The following is a 22,288-nucleotide window of genomic DNA, read 5'->3' on the forward strand; positions in this document are numbered from 1 at the left end:
GGTTTTGAATATTTGAAAGAGCTTTATGCTGATGATGGGGATTTTAAAGATGCATGGGCACAGTGCAATTCAGGTTTTCAAGAATCTAGCAAATACCTGCTACTTGAGGGATTTTTATTCTTCGATGATCGTCTTTGTATTCCTCGCGGGTCTTTGCCAGAGCACATTATTCGAGAAACTCATGGTGGAGGCTTGGGAGGGCACTTGGAGCGAGACAAGAACATCGCTATGGTAGAATCTTGATATTATTGGCCTCAGTTGAAAAGAGATGTGGAGAGGTATGTGAAGCGTTGTTACACATGTCAGACTGCAAAGGGTCAAACACAAAATACTGGATTATATACGCCTCTTCCTATTCCACAATTTCCTTGGGAGGATCTGTCCATGGATTTTGTTCTTGGTCTTCCGTGAACACAGCGTGGTGCGGATTCTATTTTTGTTGTTGTTGATAGGTTTTCGAAGATGGCACATTTTATTCCTTGCAGGAAAACACATGATGCCAACAATATTGCTCAACTATTCTTTCGCGAGGTAGTTCATCTCCATGGTGTGCCAAAGTCTATAGTTTCCGATCGCGATAGCAAGTTTCTGAGTTATTTCTGGAAGTCTCTTTGGAAGCGGCTCGATACAACTTTGCAGTATAGTACTACTTGTCATCCCCAAACCGATGGTCAAACAAAGGTAGGGAATCGTACATTGGGAAATATTTTGCGGAGTTTGTGTCAAGAAAGTCCAAGGCAGTGGGATTTTGTTATTTCTCAAGCGGAGTTTGCTTATAACAATGTGCCAAACCGTTCGATTGGAAAGTCTCCGTTCGAGATTGTTTATGTTCGATCCCCGCTGTATACCTTAGATTTCGTTCCTTTTCCCAAGCTTCCAGGAATGAGCATCATTGCTGATCATATGGTGGAAAAGGTGGCCAACATTCATGCAGATGTTCGAAAGAAATTGGAAGAATCAGCTGCGAAGTATAAAGCCGCTGCAGATGTACATCAACGAGTGAAGACTTTTGAAGTTGGTGATATGGTAATGGTTCACTTGCGCAAACAGAGGTTTCTAGTGGGCACATACAGTAAGCTTAAACAGAAGAAGATTGGTCCTGTTCGCATTTTGAAGAAGATCAATGATAATGCTTATGTGGTGGATCTTCCAGAAGATTTAGCCATCTCCAAAACTTTCAATGTCCAAGACTTATTTGCATATCCTACGACTCCAAATATCTCAATTCGTTTAGTTAACTCGGGGACAAGTTCTTTCAAAGAAGGGGAGACTGATGCAGAACAGGTTCAAGTTCAAAGGAAAATTAATTAATGGATACATTGGATACATTTCATTCCTTGTATTCATGGATACATTGGATTGTATTCATGTCTTTCAAACTCTTCAAGGTCTAAAGGTTAGGTTCTTTGTATTTGATACATTGTATTTGGTACAAGAGTTTAAAGGAGTGTTTTAGTATTTATTTCTGTATTAGGAAATTCACAGTTTGAGTATCTAGTAGTTAGTATAAATATGTTTGTAAGCCCTGTGGCAAAAATATAGAAAGAAAAAGAGTTTTTTTTTTTTAGAATATAACCAGAATTTTCTCCATTTGCCTTGTGCGCAAGGTTGTTTATCTTTGCTCGTGAATTCGAGTTGTTACCGTCCGAAGAATGATATCTTCCCCATCGTCTACTAGAATGATATCCAGTCATTCATTCCATTACAACGCTACGTCAAAATGATAAGAGATTTAGATTCTGGAATGGTTGCAACTAGAAGCACAATGTCAAAGAGATGATAGAGATAAGAGATTGGGTGAAGAAGAAGGCAAAATAGTTAGAGAGAGAATAATGGTAAGACTCTCCCATGGATCTACCACTTTCACTCTCAAGGTAGATAATTGAGAAGGGAAATTAGTTCTTTCCCAAAAATTGTCTCTCCAAAATCCATCTCTTGTAAAGTTAAAGTTATGGGTAGGTGCTATTATATGGGAATGTCATGATTTAGGATGGATCCCATGTGTAAAGCACATGAGGAATATTTCCTCTAACTGCCTTGTCCAAGGAAGTGACCTCTCCAAGGATGAGGCAAACCACCAAAGAGGAGATCAACCTCTCGGCGAACCCTTCTTCTTAGCTACGCCTAACCAATGATCCCCAATCATCCCAAACGGTTAGGGGTAGTCCTAGAGGATGCCCTATCGCAGAAGGGTCAGGGGTATTTCAAGAAAATATCTTGCCGTAAATATTGCCGAGCCTCAAGAACCCTCTAGACCGTGCCACATTGACTCGGGTATAGACTAGTTTACCCGAAGAGTGAATTTATCTCCACTCACCATCTTCGGGATCAAGTCCTTTGTTCGAACTCTGTCCCACCCCTGGTTTGGGTGTGCAGATCCCAGAAAGCTCTGAGCCTGCATGTGTTCTAGGACTCATTAATGGAGCAACTTCTAGATTGCGTTCGAATCTATTCGAAGCCAAGCACTTCAGATCTCTATATTCGTGGATCCAACCTTTTTGAGTTTGAGCTCAAATAGGTCTCTAGGTTCATGGTTCCGAACCCTTTTGAGACTAAGCAAATATCTCGGAGAATGGATCTCCTCCGAGGGTTTCATCTCTTCTGAAAGCAACGATCAACTTTCTTGGATGCCCCTATGATCTAGACCTCCTCAGATGGGCTTGTTGGACTTTGTCTAGAGATACAAGCCCAATAGGTTTTCCTTGGCCCAATTTGCTGACTTTCCCGCGAGTCCATTCAATAGAATTCATTTGAGGCCACTTGGTGATAATTTCTCCGAACCCATTAATTTGTAGGCTTTTCGATTGGGCTCCGATTGGACCGAATTAATTTAATGGGCCCAAGTTAACCCCTCTTATATTTTGTACCTTGCATGTGTGGAAAATTTTGAATTTATCAGACATTCATATTTTCACTTCTTCAGCCATGCTTTGCTTCACTTCCTTGGGCATGTCTTGTCTCATTCCATCAGAAATATTTTGTCTCCATGCGATTTATGGATAAGATTGTCAACTTATAATTATTTATGGATAAAGTTGACAACTAATAAAGATAAGAAGATTTTTTTTTTTTTTTTTTTTGCTCTTATGCCATGTTTGGTCAACACACTTTTGTACCTTTCGATTTATTTATTTATTTCTTTTGGTATTATCCTGTACCTTGCTTGGGCGTATGCAACCTTTCTTCACTATTTTGATTTTAGCTTTTCTTTTGAAAACAAATAAATAAACCTCAATAGCCTTGATCCCTTTTTTTTATTCTGAAAAGGTCCAACAAACTAGAGGCTCATTTCTTTTTCTTTATTGCTAGAATATTTGAGGGTTGTCCTTATCCTTTTTCTAGCAAAGTGTGAACCCATTTCTTTGCTCTGAAGAAGACTCAAATTGTTTTTCTGTCTCTAGAAAAGTGGAGGGAAAAATGTTTGGGACCTCTGCAAAAGAGGATCTCGTGACCTCCATTGATGTATTAGTCATTGATGTGTTTGAATTTTTTTTTGAGAATTGTGTCTAACAGTGACATGAATGGTTGAAATAATTTTAAGGGTTATGGGGGTTGTGTCTTGTGAGAGTCCCTATCGTTACTAAAAGTGAAGGCCGGTTTGTTTTGTTTTGGTTAAAACGTGGAAACCCACTTCTTCTCTCTAGAAAATTGAAAAAAAATAAGGATCCAAACTTCAAAGACTTTTCCTTAACTACAAAAAAAAAATGAACCAGAGCTCCTGCAGCAACTCCAGACACGCCGACACTGCAACCCAAGTCACCACTAGGTCACACCAACACCATTCCAGCTCGCCAATCATCACTGTCTTTGCCAACCCACTTGTCGACAGCGCGTAACTCGGCGATGCAGCCTACTAGCCTCATCAACTCGCCCACGACAATTAGTACACTGGGCCGCTAAGCTACTCCAGTTGCTACTGCGTTATGATTCAGCTCACACCTTCGTGCGCCTCATAGTTTGCATCGCTTTGCCACTTTCAGCTCGGTCAGGGGTCATCTACACCGACCTCAGACCACACCAATGCTCACCGGTGCTACTTTTCACCCAGCTCCCTCGTGCTGATTTTAGTTTGTGCTTATTCAAACCCTTCATTAATTAGCTCCATTTTCCTTTTGTTGCTTGTAATTCTGTGCGTAAGTACTTAAAACCCCCTGTCTTAAACTCTACATCTTTACTCAGAAATAATTCTTGATCTTATGAAATCCCTGCTCTGGTACACTCTAACTTTGTGAACTCTGGTGGTAATTTTGATTTCAGTCATGAACTAGTGCTCTTTGTTAAATCTGGTCTTATGCCTATCTGATTCGTTTTGAGGATATATATTTTGAAACCCTTGCTTGAGATTTGTGCCTCTTGGAATTTTCTGATAGTACGATCCATGAATCTTTGTTGTTGACCGTTTCATGAAACAAATCGTAGTTGTTAATCTCATATAAGTTTAGCCATTGATGTTTGGGATTGTTGTTTGAATATTATATCCCTTGAATTTGATGTTCAAAAAAGAAGAGACCTATGCTGAATCTTGTTGATTCCTTCGAAGAAATCTGGGTTTTGTTGTCTTGAAATCCATGCAATTGAATCTTGAACCTGTGTTGATAATCTTGACATAGATAAAGGCTTGATGTTGAAAATAAAGGATTGGTGTTGAGAGAGAGAATGTAATCATAATTCGAACTTTGTAGCTTTCGTTGTTGATAATTTTTTTTATCGCTCCATGTTGATAGTATCGAAAGGAATAGAACAAACAAAGATTTTGTTGTTGTTGATGCCCGAGGGAGTGATTTCAGTAATGAAACTCATAATGTTGACCATAAATTTTGTTGTTGGGCATTTGATCATTGTAGTTTCAAGGAAGATATTGCTATACTCAAGCCATGTATATTTGATAAATAATACCCCTATACTTTGGACTTTGTGAACACTTTACTTGAGAGAATCAAAAGCCATAGTATAGAATAGGGCTTTGTATTGTTGTTTATTGATCTTGTGAATGCTTGAGGAAATGAATTGTTGATGCTAAAATTTCATTTGAAAATTTGTTGATATTATGTTGACTTGCGAGAGACAAACCCGGAAAGACCAAATTCTTGCTCGTTATAAATTATGAATTGGGTTAGAGAAATAAAACTGTAGTAGTATAGACAAATCATTACCACTTGTTTGATGTTGACTCAACTTTGATAATCTGAATTTGATATTGTCCTCATTGCTTGCTGGTTTTATTATTTTAGCTAAATAGCTTCCCGTAAGAAGTCCACCACCTCTGGGCCCTCAAAACTCGCTTCCCATAAGAAGTTCACCACCCTGGAGCCCTCGAAACTCGCTCTAATAAAGACAAGAGTTCTTCTTCGGAAGTTTGAGTGGAAGCACACACTTTACTTCGGTGAGAAATATTCTTGAAACTCGCACTATCGGAAGCAAAGGTTGTCTTTTGAAAGTCTAAGTGAAAGCACACACTCTACTTCAGTAAGAAAGATCCTTGAAGCTCGTACTATCAGAAGCAAGGGCTGTCTCTCAGAAGTCCGAGTGAAAACACACACTCTACTTCAGCAAGAAAGATCCTCGAAGCTCACACTATTAGGAGCAAGGGATGTCCCTCAGAATTCCGGATGGAAGCACACTCCCTTCTTCGGCAAGAAAGGTCCCTTATGGTTGGCAACTGAGTCTACTACTCCTCTTTTTTCTTCGAGGGGTGACAAAAATTGAAAACTGTCTCAAGCAACATAACACAATGGAGATACACAATATAGAGAAAATAAACTTCTAATGGAGATACACAATATGGAGGAAATAAATTTGTTCATAACATTAGAAAAATAGAACTTCTTAGACAATGCAGTAAATACAAATTGTAAATGTCATAGATAGACTTCTTCTACGGAATGTCGACCCTTTCCCTTAGAGTTGCGAGGTCATTTGGAAAGCTTTCACTAGTTGCTCGGGTTATGGCTTTGGTCCATCTTCCATACATTACTGGAGCCATTTCGGGCTTTATCACTATGTCCTCGTCGGGAGGCTCTTCCTTCACCTTGGGGCCAACTATGGGAGAAATTGACCCCCCACACCTTCATGAGTAGTACAGTGTCTTGTCTCCCCCTCGGACCTTTATCACCTTCCGAGGGACAGGAGAGTTTTTGGTCAAGGAAAAAAGCTAGGACAACGGTCATTTGCTTGACTTGGCCTTTGGTTTGGCATCCGAGTAATAAGGCTCGTATGTATCAAAGAGTCTTTTCGAAGCCTCTATAGTCACTGCCTCATTTCCCCACTTGGCTTTGACACATTGATGATAACTTGAAGGTAAGACACCATACTTGGCTTTGATATGAAATCTGGTGTCCAAGCGAATCACCCCTACAGCCAAATCAACTGTCACATACCCCAGAGTAACTCTCTCTTCTCCTTCGAAACCTGTGATGACTATTGGTTGTTTCACGATGTGGTCTTTAGAGATCTTGGCTTTCTCTAGAGTTTCTTGGGTCATGATATTGATGGAAGTTTCATTATCTAGTAAAGCCCTCTTGAATTCAATCTCATTGATGTAAGTTGCAACATAGAATGATCGATTGTGTGAAAAAGGGTACATCCGATCTGCCTCGAAAAAGATTATAGCACTAGCTTGCTCCTTTGCTTTTATCGGAATAGATCCCTCAACTATCATACCCCCATCATGGTGTGCCTCAGCAATGTTGATAATGGACTTGGTAATTTCAATTCTCATCTCCTTGAAAAGCCCCAAGCTAATCGAAGAACTGTTTAAACTTAATGTTAGTTTGGAGAGTCTTTGCATAGTGATCCGGATCTTTCTCTACCCTTTGGTGGCTCATAGTTGACCAACTCTTCGGTCTTATTGAAGTATGATAGCATACAAACATAATGATTTCTTTTTGGATTGAAAGGTGATTCGTAACCAACTCCTCCTTCTAGATCGAAGGGTTCACCATAAGAAACTTCCTTGCCATTTGGCTCAAGGACTTCTTCAAAGAAGTGCTCCTTATCCTCTGGTTTGGGGGTGTCCTCGGGGGAACACACCTCACCCTCTGGCTCGAGGACGTCTTCAAGGGAGTGCTCTTTATCCTCTGGCTCGAGGGCATCTTCAAGGAAGTGTTTCTCATCCTCTGAGTTTTCAATTGTTTCAATCATTGGCCCGTTATATGCCATCATAGCCACGTTTTCTAAAAAAACCTAGGGCCCCTATTCTTAGAACCTTAGCTCATCTGCTTCAACTTTCTTTCTAAAGATCTTCTTAAGTGTCTGACACTTTTTTGTAGCGGGTCCTAGTAATTGGTGACAAACACGATAATTAGGGCCCTCACATCCTTTTTCGGAAAAAGCTCTTCGATATGAGATAACTTCAATTCCCCGCCTGTCACCCATTCCTTGACTAAAGGCTTCACCTCCTCAATACTACATGGAAAATGAGTGTCGTTTTCGCAACTCTTCCTCTTCTGACCTTTGAATCCCTTCCCTTGCGACTTTCGGGTAGAAAATGCGAAAATCGCAGTGACAGAAGGTCCTCGGGGATGACTTAAAGTTGGTTTTATAACTAGTCTTGAACCCAATCTCTTAAGACTGAGTTATGTTGATATTTTAAGCTACTACAATTAGTACCGAGAAGGTGGGTAGCTTGTGATTAACAAGAAGCATCTTGTACCCTTCAATGCTGCTTCAACATAGATTTGGACCAAGTAGCTTTCTTCCATAGCCTCATGACAGTCCACGGCTTTGTCTTAGAACCACTTGACATATTCGAGGATGTCTTCACCTTCCTATTGCTTTTTCTTATAGAGTGAGAGTGGTGACCCTCTCGGCTACTTGAAAGAATTTAGCATGAAATTTGTTGGTTATCTCCTCCCAACTCTTGACAGGGCTAAGTTGACATACCAGTTGTACTCTCGCTCAGTAAAAGACTTAGAGAAATCAATCAGCCAGAGGACGTGATTTGAACCATATATGCCCAGAGTCTTGATGAACCGAACATGTTCCCGAGCATTTCCTTGTTTACCGTCATACTTGGTGAACTTTGGAATGATATTCCCCTCCATGTATAGGCAATTCAACACTTTGACTGGGTACGGAGATTTGATGTCCAAGTTGGGCAAGGAAGGTAGAGTTCTCTTGCTTCATTCTAGCTCGAACATGGCTTTCACATCTGCAAGGTTGAGAAATTGTTGAGGGAAATAACTTGAAGGTGGCACCCCCGGGACTTGACCTATAGGCCCATAGATCGAGCCCGAAGCAACTTGACCATTTTGGTGTAGAGAATTAATCACTGGTGCAAGTATGTGGTGACATTGACCATTGGCATATATGGATATGACATTTGGTGATGAAGTGTTGAATTGATTTCCAAAAACTCCGTTACACGCCATGGATATGCCGGATTAGGCTTGGAAAGCCGTTATTGGAGCCAAATGAGGCCCACTCGGTACATGGGTTGAAGTTACAATTGGTGGAACAAAATTAGGCATGGGTAGAGCACCATTTTGTAGAGAAATTTTTGTGGCCCTTTCGTGAACACCTACTATCATCAGAACACCATTCATTGCATCAGACACTCCTCCAACCACCACTAGACCGTGGCTCGATCCATTAGGTGTGTGATTCTGCGCTTCATGGGCAAAATGTTGGCCATGGCTTGTTCCTCCTAGTGCTTGATTTTGCACACCATTTTGAGCAACTTCAAGGTGAATTGGGGGTGGGCCTTGATGGTTTTGACCATTCCCAACATCATCATGAAGTTGTTGATGCTTGTCTATACCGGTTTGACCTCTATTTGCTGCCGGTGGTGCAAACCTCGAACCTATCACCAACATGGTGCGGGTGAGATTTTGAAGGGTCGTGGGAATCACTTGTTGAGTGTGTTGGAGTCCCTGAATTGCTTCGAGGATGAGAGGTGGGTCTTGAGCTTGAGTCCTTTTATCGCTACCATTGGAAGAACCTTGCTGGTGAGTTTCATTATCTACCGTTTTTGCCAATGTTATATGTGTTTCGGATCATGTTGCCACCATTAACCAATCTGCGTCCCCAGCAGAGTCACCAAAACTATATGAGAGGATCCGAGGATGTTGCTGGAAAATTCGAAGGTCGTCGGAATCTTCGAATGTTCACTAGAAAATTCAAATGTCACCGGAATATTCGAATTCTCTAGAAATAATGAGAGGTTTAGATTCTTCAATGGTTGCAACTAGCACAATAGCAAAGAGATGATGGAGATAAGAGATTGGGTGAAGAAGAAAAAGGCAAAGCAGTTAAAGAGAGAGAATAATGGCAAGACTCCCCTATGGATCTTCCATTTTCACGCTCAAGGTGGATAATGGAGAAGGGAGATTAATTCATTCTCAAAAATTCTCTCCAAAATCCATCCCTTGTAAAGCTATGGGTGGGTGTTATTTATAGGTACCTCATGATATAGGATGGAAGGCACATGGGGAATATTCTCTCTAACTATCTTGTCCGAGAAGGTAACCTCTCCGAGGATGAGAAAAACTCCTGAAGAGGAGATCAACCTCTCGGCAAACCCTTCTTCTTAATCACACTTAACCAATGATCCCCAATCATCCCAAAGGGTCAGGGGTAATCCTAGAGGACGCCCTATTGTAGAAGGGTCACGAACAATTCAAGAGAAGGTCCTGCCACAAATATCGCCGAGTCTCAAGGACCCCCTCAATCGTGCCACATTGACCCGGGTATAGACTAGTTTAACCGACAAGTGAATGTCTCCACTCACCGTCCTCGGAATTAGGTCCTTTGTGCGGAATCCATCGCGCCCATGGTTCTGGTGCGTAGATCCTGGAAAGCTCTGAATTTGCAAGTGTTCTGGGACTCATTAATGGAGCGACATGCACTTTGGATCTCTAGGTTCGTGGATCCGAACTCTTTCGATTCCAAGCTTAAATAGGTCTCTAGGTTCATGGTTCCGAGCCCTTTCGAGACTAAGCAAATACCTCAGAGAATGGATCTCCAAGGGTTTCATCTCTTCTGAAAGCAACGATCAACCTTCTTGGATGCCCGTATATTTGGGCCTCCTCATATGGGCTTGTTGGACTTTCTCTAGAGATATAAGCCCGATGGGTCTTCCTCAGCCAAATTTGTTGACTTTCCCGCGAGTCCGTTCAATAGAATTCATTTGAGATTACTTGGTGATAATTTCTCTAGACTCATTAATTTTTAGGCTTTCCAATTGGGCACCAATTTGACCTAATTAATTTAATGGGCTCAGGCTAACCCCTCTTACAGATAGTTAAATTAGTCTCACCTTTGTGAAGGCGTGGGATAGCATCATACATGGACAGCATTAACCATGAAAAATGTTCATTCATTACTTGACAACTAGGAGAATTTAAGACTTAATTACAATTTTTGTTTCAAATTATGGGTCATGTATTATTTTAGTCCTTAATATTTAAATTGTATAACTTCGGTCTCAAATGTATAAAAGTATTTTCATTTGGTCCCCAATATTTAAATTATGTCAATCTGATCTCCAATGTATAAAAAATGTTTCTATTTAGTCTCCCAATTTAATTATGTTAATAGACACCAAGATATGGACAAAATTTAAGTATTTATGGGAAATTCTCCAATGTGCGCCCCAACCCATCACAAAAATGTGTAATTTTATCACAAAATTTTGTAATATCAATTACAAAATACACAACTTCACCACAAATTGGAGTAACAAAAATGTTGTAACCAAGCCACAAATTTTTGCAAAATTCACCACAAATTTTGAACATTTTTGTTAAGCCAATTTCTGACGATGTTACTCATTTTATTGTTGATGTTACAAAATTTTATGATAAAATTACATATTTTTATAGTAAGTTGCACATATTATGCACCCTAAAAGCACGCACACAGGAGCATTTCCCTAAATTTATACATGCTTCCAAAAACAAAAAAAGACAACCGCAATTTAAAAAATATTTTTCAGTGTAATGTTTTGCTAGTATACATTCTTTATTTTTTGGGTGCAAATATAACTCGATTTCTATTGAAGTGCAGAAGCCTCAAATCACGGAATCTTTCAGGGACCCTCCCAACAGAATTTGTCAAGCTCCCCTTCCTAAAAGTAATGTAAGGCCTTGTTTGGTTAACACTCATTTGAGAATTCACTATTTTAATTGATTTTTGTTTTTACAAAAAGACATTTAAAAAAGTAAAGAGAGTGATGTAACAACTTATAGTATTTTTTTGGCTTTTTGGATATTTTCTCCCCTTCCCAAACAAGGAAGTAAAAAGAAAAGCCTTAGCTGATTAGTTTAAATTTGTTTAGCTAACAATTGAGAAGGGGAAAAAAAAAAATTATAAGATACATCCCAGTTTGAAAATTGTTTAAAAAAATTTTAGAAAACAATTACAAAAAAAGAAAAAAAAAAATCAAAGTTTGACCCTTGTAATAAAATGAATCTTAGATTTTTAATTTCGTCAATTTAAATCTTAATATTTTGATTTATTTTCAATCAAAACAATTCATTTATTTTTTTAAGTGATACTGACGGAAAAATAATATTTTATCCATTAAACTAAATGTAAATGTACACAAAATGTCTAAAATACATTTTGTTGAGTTTAATGACAAAAATATCATTTTTCTGTCGGTTAGTAGGCAAATTATTTAGATTGAAAACAAATAAAAGGATTAGGGTTTAAATTGATAAAATTTAAAAGTCATGATTTATTTTGTTACAAAAATCAAATTCTATTTTTGTTTAATATAATAATTTCCCCCCAAATTAAACTTTTTCTTTTTTCAAATTTTGAATAACAACAAAGCTAACTTTTTTGACATTTATCAAATGTATCAACTTTTTTAACAACAATTTTTACTCTATAAAAAGTTTTTAAAAAGAAGGAAAGAAAGACAATTAAAATGCAACACAGTTGCCAAACCAATCCTAAATATCTTTATATTAATTTGTATAAGATTTTTTAAATAGAAAATATTATAATATATAGTGGATGGAATGAGAAATTTAAGAAATATATTTAGAAATCCCCTAACCCCTACATATGCACAAGTATTTCTCTAAAATATAAGAATAATAATGTATATGCTACTTTTTATTTTTCACTAGTTAAAGTATAAAAGATATACACATTTTATGGTACTAAAATACACAAATTATTGTTTTATTTAATTTTTATGAGGATCAAATGTTAAAAAAATATGAATAATTGGTGAAAAGTCCATACCCATGGAGTCGTATGTTATTTAGTCCAATGTTTGATAATTTTTTTTTTTTTTTTTTGTGGTGATAAAGACATATTTAATGAAAGGGTAATTCTATTTGAATTCTATACAAACTCTTAGTACATACTACAAATATTGTTCGAATGTAATTTTTTGAGCAATAATAAAATGTTCGGATATAATTTTATAAACATAAAGAAGTTGTTCGGATAAAAACAATTGAATGGAATTTATATTTGAACAATTTATGCTTGTTCAAAACTTTAAATTTGAACATCTCACTTTTGTTTAGGAGTTTATATCTGAATACTATTTGTGATATGTACTGAAAGTTTGTATGGTGTACAAATAGAACTTTCCTTAATGAAATTGATTAGTGTGAAAAATAAATTATTATTTTTTTTGAAGAATTTTTTTCCAATTATATCTCCATTGTCGGACACCGCCGGACCACCATTGGACAGTAGAAAAAATTTTCTACAAAAAATGCATTTGAAAAGTCAACAGTAGTGGATGGTGATAATATGGACAAATAAGTGACATATGGACAAATAGTGGGATGACACATGGACACATATGTGGATAAATAAGAAACGTTGACAGATAGGTGACACATGGACACATAGGTGGACAAATAAGTACCGTTAATAGATAGGTGACACATGGACAAATAGTGGGATGCCACATGGACACATGGGTGGATAAACAAGTAACGTGGACAAATAGATAGATAGGTAGGCAATGAACAGATAGACAAGTACATAGTGGTAAAATGAATTTTTAAATTATAATTATCTTTTTGACCCTAAATGAAAAGATTTTAAGTATATTAGCCCAAAATTTTTAGAATTAGACTTTAGAGTTTGAATACCCAAAAAATAAAAATAAATGAAATAGATGTTGAAAATAAAACTCAAGATGGTGCCATGTTCGTAAAATCCCTAAATTAAATGGGTAAAAAATAATTTAAATAGATGTTGAAAAGAAAACTCAAGATGGTGCCACGCTCATAAAATCCCTAAATTAAATAGGTGTGTTTAAAAAGAAAAACCTCTATTTCTTGCCCTCATCAGTTTTCATTTTGCCTACTTTCAGGTTTGCAAATCCATCATTAAATTGATAAAATATTTTAAACTATTTTCTTCCAACAGTGACCTCACTCGTAACTACCTTAACGGTACAATCCCTCCACAATGGGGTTGCCTGCCACAAGTAACGCATATGTATGTCTCTCTCTCTCTCTCTCTCTCTCTCTCTCTCTATATATATATATATATATATACACACACTAGAGGTTCTGCACACCCAAATGGGTGTGCTTGAAATTTCCATGCTTTTAAAATTTTCATGTGGGTTGAAAATTGAAATTGGTTGTTATAGATTGAATAGGTAGTTTTATAAAAAAATAATAAAATTTTTTAAAAAAAAAATTGTGTTTCAATTCTTAGTTACAAAAGGATAATTTGAGAATAAAATTTTGTGACACAAAAGTGTCAAACACCAACTTAGCCCTTTACATGTATAATAAAATAGGTAATAGAATTGATATACTGACCTATAGATATGATTGAATTTAGCAGATACAATGGCAGGCAGTTAGAGAATTTTGGGAAAGTAAAACTGTGACATTCATGCCAATTCTAGTGTTTGATTTATATATATTAACGATCCGCACAAGCGACGCATGTGCAACTCAACAAAAAACAATAGTATAAGAACTTAAGAATAATGACAAAGAAGAATGCACACATAGTATGTGTTGCTCAAGTGGTTAGGATCTTATTTGGCAAATCCATGCTCTTGGTTTCAAGTCCCGTCCTCCACTTAATTATAATTTTTACATAAATATCAACTATAGGGGCATTTTAGAAAACTCAAAATATGAGACATTTTACGTCAATACCATCTCAAGGCTTTAGTATAGATAGGGCATCTTGGAGATTTTATTGTTCTTAGTTCCTTATGGCTAATGATGTCACTGCAGTTCCCTCCTTGGAAACCGATTAACGGGTTCAATCCCAAAAGAAATTGGAAACATTAGCACACTTCAGCATATGTAAAATTACTACTACCCTATTCTTTCCTATATATGCATATGATTTTTGTTTTTGTTTTAATCACTTTTTGTCATTAAGGGTTTGAATATTGATGTTTTTAGTACCCTGGAGTTCAATCAGCTATCAGGAGCCCTTCCTCCAGAGCTTGGGAATCTTTCTCAAATAAACCACATGTAAGACCCGCTTTTGTTGAATCATTTACGAGTTCCATGAATAGAAACAATCCCTCCACATATAGGGATACGATTGTGTACATTTAACCATTCCCATATCCTATAGTGATTAGAGTCCTTGCATTGGGATACTTTCAAAACTATTGTTGAGAATTATCTCCATATCCACCTCTCTCTAACAACTTAAGCTTTTGGAGAAAATGTACCTTGACACCAAAGTTTAAGGTCAATTGATTTATTAGTTGTGTGCATTTTATTGTTGAAGACATTTGACATCAAACTATTTTACTGGGGAGCTTCCGGGAACACTTGCAAAGCTGATCACTTTGACGGAATTGTAAGTTTCTTTTCCCTTTATGGGTGGTTTTAATATTATTAGAATTAGTTACCCTTTTCCATTTTCGGTGAATTATCAATTAATTAGTTTGAATAATGCAGTCGGGTCAGTGGGAACCAATTTATTGGAAAGATACCCAATTTCATCCAAAAATGGACAAATCTCAAGAAATTGTGAGAGCTTCACATGTTTTGTTGTACTCAATTGTTATTTAATTCTATAATATATTTTTTTATCATTTACATTTCAATTTCTGTTGTACAGAGGGATTCAGGCTAGTGGTTTAGATGGCCCAATTCCTCAAGAGATTGCTTCTTTGACAAACATGACTGACTTGTTAGTAAAGCCTTCTAATTCCATGGCTTTTAACTATTTCACAATAATGTATGTTTAATTTTGTTCTTTTCTTGCAGGAGAATTAGTGATTTAAATGGAATGGAATCAACTTTTCCACGTCTTAATAATATGACAAACATAAATAGACTGTAAGTTAAGTTGATTGCTTCTGTAATACTATATTTTAAAGAATATATGAATGTGTTACTTGCTGACTTGAAGTGGCATGTATTTAATTGCGTCACAGGATACTGAGGAGTTGCAATATTACTGGACCCTTACCTAAGTATCTTGCAGATTTGACAAAGTTGCAAACCTTGTTAGTAGATTTATATCTCTTTCCCCTTGTCTAGTTGCATTTACATTGGTAACTTTCTGTTTAAAAGTTTTCCCATAGTGATGTGACAAGTCAATTCAATCATTAAATATTTTTGAAGTACATCATAAAGTGTTGATAGATGGTGTACATCACTCTCCATTTGTGGACAATGCTCATAAAAATTACTAGGTGAAACAATGGAGGCAACTGACGTGTTGTGATCATTTGAACATGACTATAAACACTTCTTAGTTGGAAGAGTTAGAATTTAAGTCATTTTGAAATCTTCTTACTTATTATTTCTCTTGCAGAGACCTCAGCTTCAACAAACTCGATGGAGACATACCAAGCAATTTTGTCAATCTGTCAACCGTAGAATACATGTATGGATACTAGTATTTTATACAATTTTTTAAGTTTTAGTTACTACTTTTCACTTGCTGATTGGTACTATTCTAGTTGGATCACCAGTAACATAAATTATCCCAATGAGATATTGAAATAGAGAACCAATCAATGGCCCAAAGCACCCTTAGAAAACTAGCAAATTAGATTTAATCAAGTGCTAAACCTTTAAAGATAGTTATCTCAAATAAGATAAATAAAAGTTAAGCTAAATGGCCAAAGGAGAGGAATATGTTTCACAGTTTAGGGCAAAAAGTAGGATTCCATTTAACGATGTCAAGTCGGGATTTAAATTTCAATGAGATAATATTTGAGTTTGTGGGTGCGCGTATTAAGTTTTTTCGTTTTGGAATGCTTGAATTAGTGTCATTGCTATATATTTGTGTAAGATTGTTGGCTGTGTTTGAAAATAAAAAACAAGACTAATTCAGTGATATTGGTGTTGTTTAGTTTTCTAACTGGGAACTTCCTAAGTGGACTTGTGCCTAAATCGATGCTGCAATATGGAAAAAACATGTAAGTTATCTTCTAAAACCACAGTTTTGTACCAAGTTATCTTCTAAAACCATAGTTTTATTACGTAATATTTATTTCTTCTCATCCTGTCCTCAAAAAATAAATTATAATTGTACTCTTATAATTCATCAAAAGAAACATCGTTGACACTACTAGATCATTTCAAAACAAAAGGATTGGATCTTATCCCCTGTCCAGTATCGGTAGCTGTGTCAAGTCGTGTTGACATGGGTACTTCAGAAAAAACGGATGCATGAAGTATATATAATTCCTATAATGTGTGATATTCAAGAATAGGGAAAATCATGATGTGAATTTTGCATGCAGTGATCTTTCATATAACAACTTCAATCCTGGGCCTCCAGGTTGTCAACAGAAGAATGTGTAAGATAACTAAATTTATTGTTGTAATATTTTAAAAATCTCTTGTATAATCGACTGAACTCTTCACCTTATGATTTTTTTTATAGGAACTTGTTTGCAAGCTCTTCAAATGGTAATCCGTCGCAAGTTTCTAAACCTCTGTAAGATTCTTGATCATAATATTTTTGTTGCTTTCATAATCTGTTTGAATATTGCTTTTGTTTCATTCCTTGTTAAATGACTTAAATTATCGTATGATATGATGTTGACTAGTTCATGATCTCACAATGTTTTTGCCAGTGGAATTGTGTCCTGCATGCGAAGCTTTCAATGCCCACAAAGTAAGATAAATAGTTTTCTTTTCTTTACATTTCTATTTTGGTGTAATAGCTCTAAGTAATTTATGCTGCTATGAACTATAATAAAAATGTTGGAGCATGCATACATAAACAAGACATCCACTTGGCTTCAGATAAATATATGGAAACAACAAAATCCTAAAAGTAGATGTCGTACACAGTGCTCTCGTCGCCGCTTCATGCAACTAAGGTCTTGCTTGATTACTATGGTTTGGATGTCATGCTATCTACTAATAATGTAAAAAAATAAAATTATGAAGTTTGTATATTCATATCTTAGTTATCGGTATTCATTGCAGTTTAACAAATTTTGCTCAAAAACTTGAAATGGTTTTTGGTGGTGATGATAGAATTGAAATCCAACTATACAGTCGCCTGCCCAGTCTCTTATGGACCTACATGAGGTCCTACAATCAAAATTATGGTGCTTAATGCTTTCATGTGTGTAAAACCATGTTTGTTATGGATAATTTCTCATTTTTCTTATTAAAATTGTCTCTTTTCTAGAACTTTTGTAGATGAATATATGATTTAGACATTGGGGAAAAAAAAAATTAGAGTAATGCTAAGCCATCACAATGGGTACCTTAAGGGAGAGGTCTGACGTAGCAATGCATTGATAGTCTCTCTAAAATTAAAGTATATCTCAAATTGGATTGGCGACTATTGATGTTCGGGTGGAGGGGGAAAGGTGTTTGTTAGGATTCTTTTTAATTTATATTTCTTATAGGTTAGGTTTTGGACCTAATCTATTCCTTCCAGACCCCATTCAATAGGGACTAAATTGGATATATTTTTTATTCTTCCTAGTAACACAAAAAGTGCACCGAACAGACAACTGTCCCGTGTGTGTCTTTTCTATGCGTTTTTTTTCTATGCCCCTAGAGTTTTTTTTTTTTTTCCTTCAAATCGTTTACTTTCTGATCTTTTTATTTTTTCTTTTTCCCTACATTTAATGATGGATAATATCGCTATACTTTGTGACAGATTGGTCTTCATTTTATATAAATTGTGGTGGACAAGAAACTTTTAATGGAAGTACCAAATTTGAAGATGATTTGGATTTAGGCGGGGCTGCAAAGTTCATCCAACATGGAACTAACTGGGCATTTAGTAGCACTGGTCGCTTCTTCGATGACGATAGTCAGGATTCCTGGATTTCGACAAATATATCAAGGCTCTCTATGAGAAATTTCGAGTTGTATATGACAGCACGACTTTCTCCTATATCTCTGACTTATTATGGGTTTTGTTTGCTAAATGGAAAATACATTGTAAAGCTTCACTTCGCAGAGATCATGTTTACTGATAACGAAACATTTAGCAGCCTTGGAAGGCGTATATTTGATATTTATATTCAGGTGATTTTAACACCCATGTAACTGTTGTAGGAAATTGATTTCCATGTGATTTAGAATTTTAGTTTTCATCAATGCTCAGACACCATTTGATATTTTTCAAATTTTATGAAGGCTTACCAAAGCAAAATCATGACTTTCTAAGGAAATTGTTGCAGGGAAAGCTTGAGTATAAGAATTTCAACATTGAGAAAGCAGCAGGTGGGGTTAATAAGGAAACAATACAAACATTTACTGCTGTTGTGACTAATAGTACACTGGAGATCCGCTTGTATTGGGCGGGTCAAGGGACAACTGGTATCCCTAGTAGAGGAGTATATGGTCCTCTGATTTCAGCTATTTCTGTGTACAATCCTGGTAAGTTGTTCTCCTTCAAACTCCTTGTTTCTTGCATTAATGATTGGAAGTAAAGAGACCAAATGTATTCACTGTTTTTTATGCGTTACACTTTTATTGTTGTTAAGGAAATCGATATAGATGTTGCAAGACCTATGCAACGCCCTCAAAATAAAGAGGATAAACCGACCCAGGAGATTCATAAATATGATAGAAAATGTTATACATACATTCATTCATTAGAGTTTATATTATAAGAGACATTACATGCATTATACTTTCATAAATGTTCATTCAGAAACTACAGTATGTAAAACTAGTTGATTACAACAAAATAAACACCCTACGGGCTTACATTTTTCCAAGATATCACTTGGTTACAACAAAAGGAAGAGTCCTAGCTCTATACATATAAAGCCCTCGGCTTGAATAAACACTTAACACAAAACAAAATAACAAAATGGAGCCTTCATTCCCTAAACCTCCCAAGCTATGTCCTTGGAAGTGGCATATCACCTGTACCTGAAAATGATTTCCTAAGTAGGGAGAGCCAAAGCCCAATAGAGATATGCTAAAACAGTATATGAGATTTAACTAAGATATAAGCATCAAATAAATGTGCAATATTCATAACCAACACATATTCTTCCCAAGACCATTCAATATAAATAACCATACCTCAATCCATTTCCATTCATACATTTCGGATTAATCTATTTACCAAATTCATTATCATCTAATCAACCGAAATGAGACTACAACTCAAGGGTTTACAATTCAATACATTCATCAATCCAACACTTCTATTTTCTTGCCATTTTACGGAATTCACATCCGAGGGAATCGGTACCCATATATATATATAAAATTTCAGGACTTTCACCCTAGACACTCCGACTAACTTAGTTTTCAGTGGAGTCCATCCCCTATCTCCTCCCAAACAATGGAGTACAACCCCTATCTCCTTCCAAACAATGATACATATACAATGTATTTAAAAGCGTTGTCATATTCAATGACTAACCAAATCACATATTCAATAGTTTAATCAAACCGTCATATTCAATGACATAATTCAAATGATTAGTTTCAATTCACCTAATCCTCATGCAGTTTCTATGACAATCATAGCTATCCTCCGCCGATAGCCCAAAATAGATATACAATCCATTAAACAGATAATTTATCAAATTTTCATAGGCGAGTGATTTAACAAATCCAATTACATCATTCAATTATACACCCTTCCAATTTCATATTTCCCACATCAATTTCATTATTTATTCAAAATAGTTCTTTGACACAAAATTAGGCTAAGTTTCCCCTTTTTCCAAATATTAACCTCAAGACCCAATCTCACCATTTATTTTCATATAACATCATAATCAAGTCCTCGCCTACATATATGGAGCCAACTATAGAAAACCCCTCTTTCAAAATTCAAATCCAAACCCTAGCTTCACCCAAAACCTTCTAACTCCACCATTTATACCAAATGACCAATACTTAGGTTAAAAACCATATCAAAGAGTAGAATATCCCTACCTCAAGTGTAGAAGCTCGAAGAGGAAGAAGGAGAATCTAAAAAATGCATAAAATCAAGCTTTACTCGGATAGAATGGAAGCCCAAAAGATGCTCTACCTTTTTCTCAAAGGGAGTAGAGTATAGACCCTTAGATTCTAGGGAATTTGTAGAGAGAAGTCGGATTTTTAGAGAGAGAGGGAGCCGGATTAGGGTTTTTTTGTAAAAAGGAAATCATAAAGTGAAGTAAAATGACCCAGCTGCAAACTGATATACACAACCGTCGCTCGAGCAAAAGAATTGTCGCTCAAACGATCAGACACAACAAATGGCCTCGCTTGAGTGCAAGAAGCCTCATTCGAGCGTAAAATGAAAAGCTTCAGAAGTTTTACAAATGCACACGCTCGCTCGAGAGCAAGAAGCCTCGCTCGAGCGAAGCACTTCACCTTCCTAGAAATTCTGCGTCTGGGATAGAAACTTGAGGACTCTAAATTCTCGCTCGAGCACAAGAAACCTCGCTCGAGTGAAGAAGCAAATTACAAAAAGCTCACTTGAGTGCAGGAAGCCTCGCTCGAGCGAAGAGGCCAAAATCTAGACAATAACAATCTAAACCAACTAACAACCAACCTATTCCAAACTCGCCCAACAAGTTCCAAAACTCAATTACAAAGAGTTAAAGGAGGAAAAACAAGACATGGATACAATATTAAACCACGAAACTCGAGTCCAGAATACAATAAAGGTCGGGACAAAATCGGGATCGCTATAACCTTCCCCTCTTTAAAGAATTTCGTCCCCGAAATTTTAGTATAAGTTTCAAAACCAAGATTATCTAATTTTCAAAATGATTGCAATTCAACTCTCATCATCATGACCCACCCACCGGTCATGGAATCTCTTCACAATCGGACAATTCCACAATATGTAATTCAACATGTTTTATCAATATGCATTTTCCATAATTCAACTACTTCCAAGACGTATATCTCATATTTCCAAAACATATTCAATGTTTATGATAAATTTGCATTTCCAAAACTTGAACAACATATACAATGTTCAAATTAAACTTGCGTTTTCAAAACATATTCAACATTTACAATGCTTTCATAATCCAAAACATATACAATGTTTTTATAGTTCATAAACAAAACTAAATTTTCAACATATACTCAAACATCAACAAATAAGTCCGGATATTTCTCTCAGACTTCTAATTCACGCTCCCCTGTTGGTTCCTCAACCCTATGATGTTTCCATAATACTTTGACCAAGGAAATTGTCTTGCCTCACAAGACTTGGTCTCGCCCTATTTGAAGACTCTCACTGGTCTCTCCTCATATGTGGCATCCTTGTCTACCTCTAAGTCGCTCCAATCCAACACATGCGATGGATCTGGCTCATATTTTCGAAGCATACTAATATGAAACACGTCATGCACTCCGGAAAGTTGCGGCGGCAATGCCAAACGATAGGCAACCTCCCAAATCCGCTCAAGGATCTTAAAAGGGCCAATAAACCGAGGGGATAACTTCCCATTCTTCCCGAATCTCATCAAACCCCGTCTAGGTGATATTTTCAAAAAGACATGATCACCCACCTTGAATGACAAAGGTCTCCTTCTACGGTCAGCATAACTCTTTTGGCAACTCTGGGCGGTAACCAACCTCTTACGGATAAGTGCCATTTTCTCCGTCGTTTCCTGAACCAACTCTGGACCTAACAAAGGTGCATCACCCACCTCGGCCCAACACACTAGAGATCTACATGATCGGCCACACAAGGCCTCAAACGATGCCATGCCAATACCTGATTGGAAATTGTTATTGTAGGCAAACTCCACTAAGGGTAAGTGTCTCTCCCATGGCCCTTTAAAGTCAAGGACACAGTGTCGAACCATATCCTCAAGGATCTGAATAGTACACTCAGACTGCCCGTCAGTCTGAGGATAGCATGCAGTACTAAAGGTCAATCTAGTGCCTAAGGCACTTTGCAAACTTTGCCACAACCGAGC

The 22,288-nt window shown here is 36.7% G+C and overlaps 1 protein-coding gene across 12 annotated transcripts in view; it reads left to right on the top strand.

Annotated features, from left to right (window-relative positions):
• Positions 1 to 22,288, top strand: part of LOC114320718 (putative leucine-rich repeat receptor-like serine/threonine-protein kinase At3g14840) — a 251,004-nt gene that overhangs the window by 211,894 nt on the left and 16,822 nt on the right. For 2 of the 12 annotated variants that reach the window (XM_082879583.1, XM_082879573.1), the window contains exons 3-18: positions 11,005 to 11,071; positions 13,289 to 13,416; positions 14,178 to 14,249; positions 14,352 to 14,423; positions 14,689 to 14,760; positions 14,862 to 14,933; positions 15,025 to 15,096; positions 15,174 to 15,245; positions 15,344 to 15,415; positions 15,727 to 15,798; positions 16,271 to 16,336; positions 16,664 to 16,720; positions 16,807 to 16,860; positions 17,000 to 17,040; positions 18,046 to 18,419; positions 18,575 to 18,773. In XM_082879583.1, the coding sequence (XP_082735709.1) occupies positions 11,005 to 11,071; positions 13,289 to 13,416; positions 14,178 to 14,249; positions 14,352 to 14,423; positions 14,689 to 14,760; positions 14,862 to 14,933; positions 15,025 to 15,096; positions 15,174 to 15,245; positions 15,344 to 15,415; positions 15,727 to 15,798; positions 16,271 to 16,336; positions 16,664 to 16,720; positions 16,807 to 16,860; positions 17,000 to 17,040; positions 18,046 to 18,419; positions 18,575 to 18,773 (1,562 nt within the window). Of the gene's footprint in view, positions 1 to 11,004; positions 11,077 to 13,288; positions 13,417 to 14,177; positions 14,250 to 14,351; positions 14,424 to 14,688; positions 14,761 to 14,861; positions 14,934 to 15,024; positions 15,097 to 15,173; positions 15,246 to 15,343; positions 15,416 to 15,726; positions 15,799 to 16,270; positions 16,337 to 16,663; positions 16,721 to 16,806; positions 16,861 to 16,999; positions 17,041 to 18,045; positions 18,420 to 18,574; positions 18,774 to 22,288 lie in introns of all 12 variants that reach the window. The other 10 variants (XM_082879575.1, XM_082879582.1, XM_082879574.1 and 7 more) reach the window with 9 other exon arrangements.

The sequence above is a fragment of the Camellia sinensis genome, chromosome 7, assembly GCF_055761805.1.
Source record: "Camellia sinensis isolate YWXY chromosome 7, ASM5576180v1, whole genome shotgun sequence".
Taxonomy (NCBI): domain Eukaryota; kingdom Viridiplantae; phylum Streptophyta; class Magnoliopsida; order Ericales; family Theaceae; genus Camellia; species Camellia sinensis.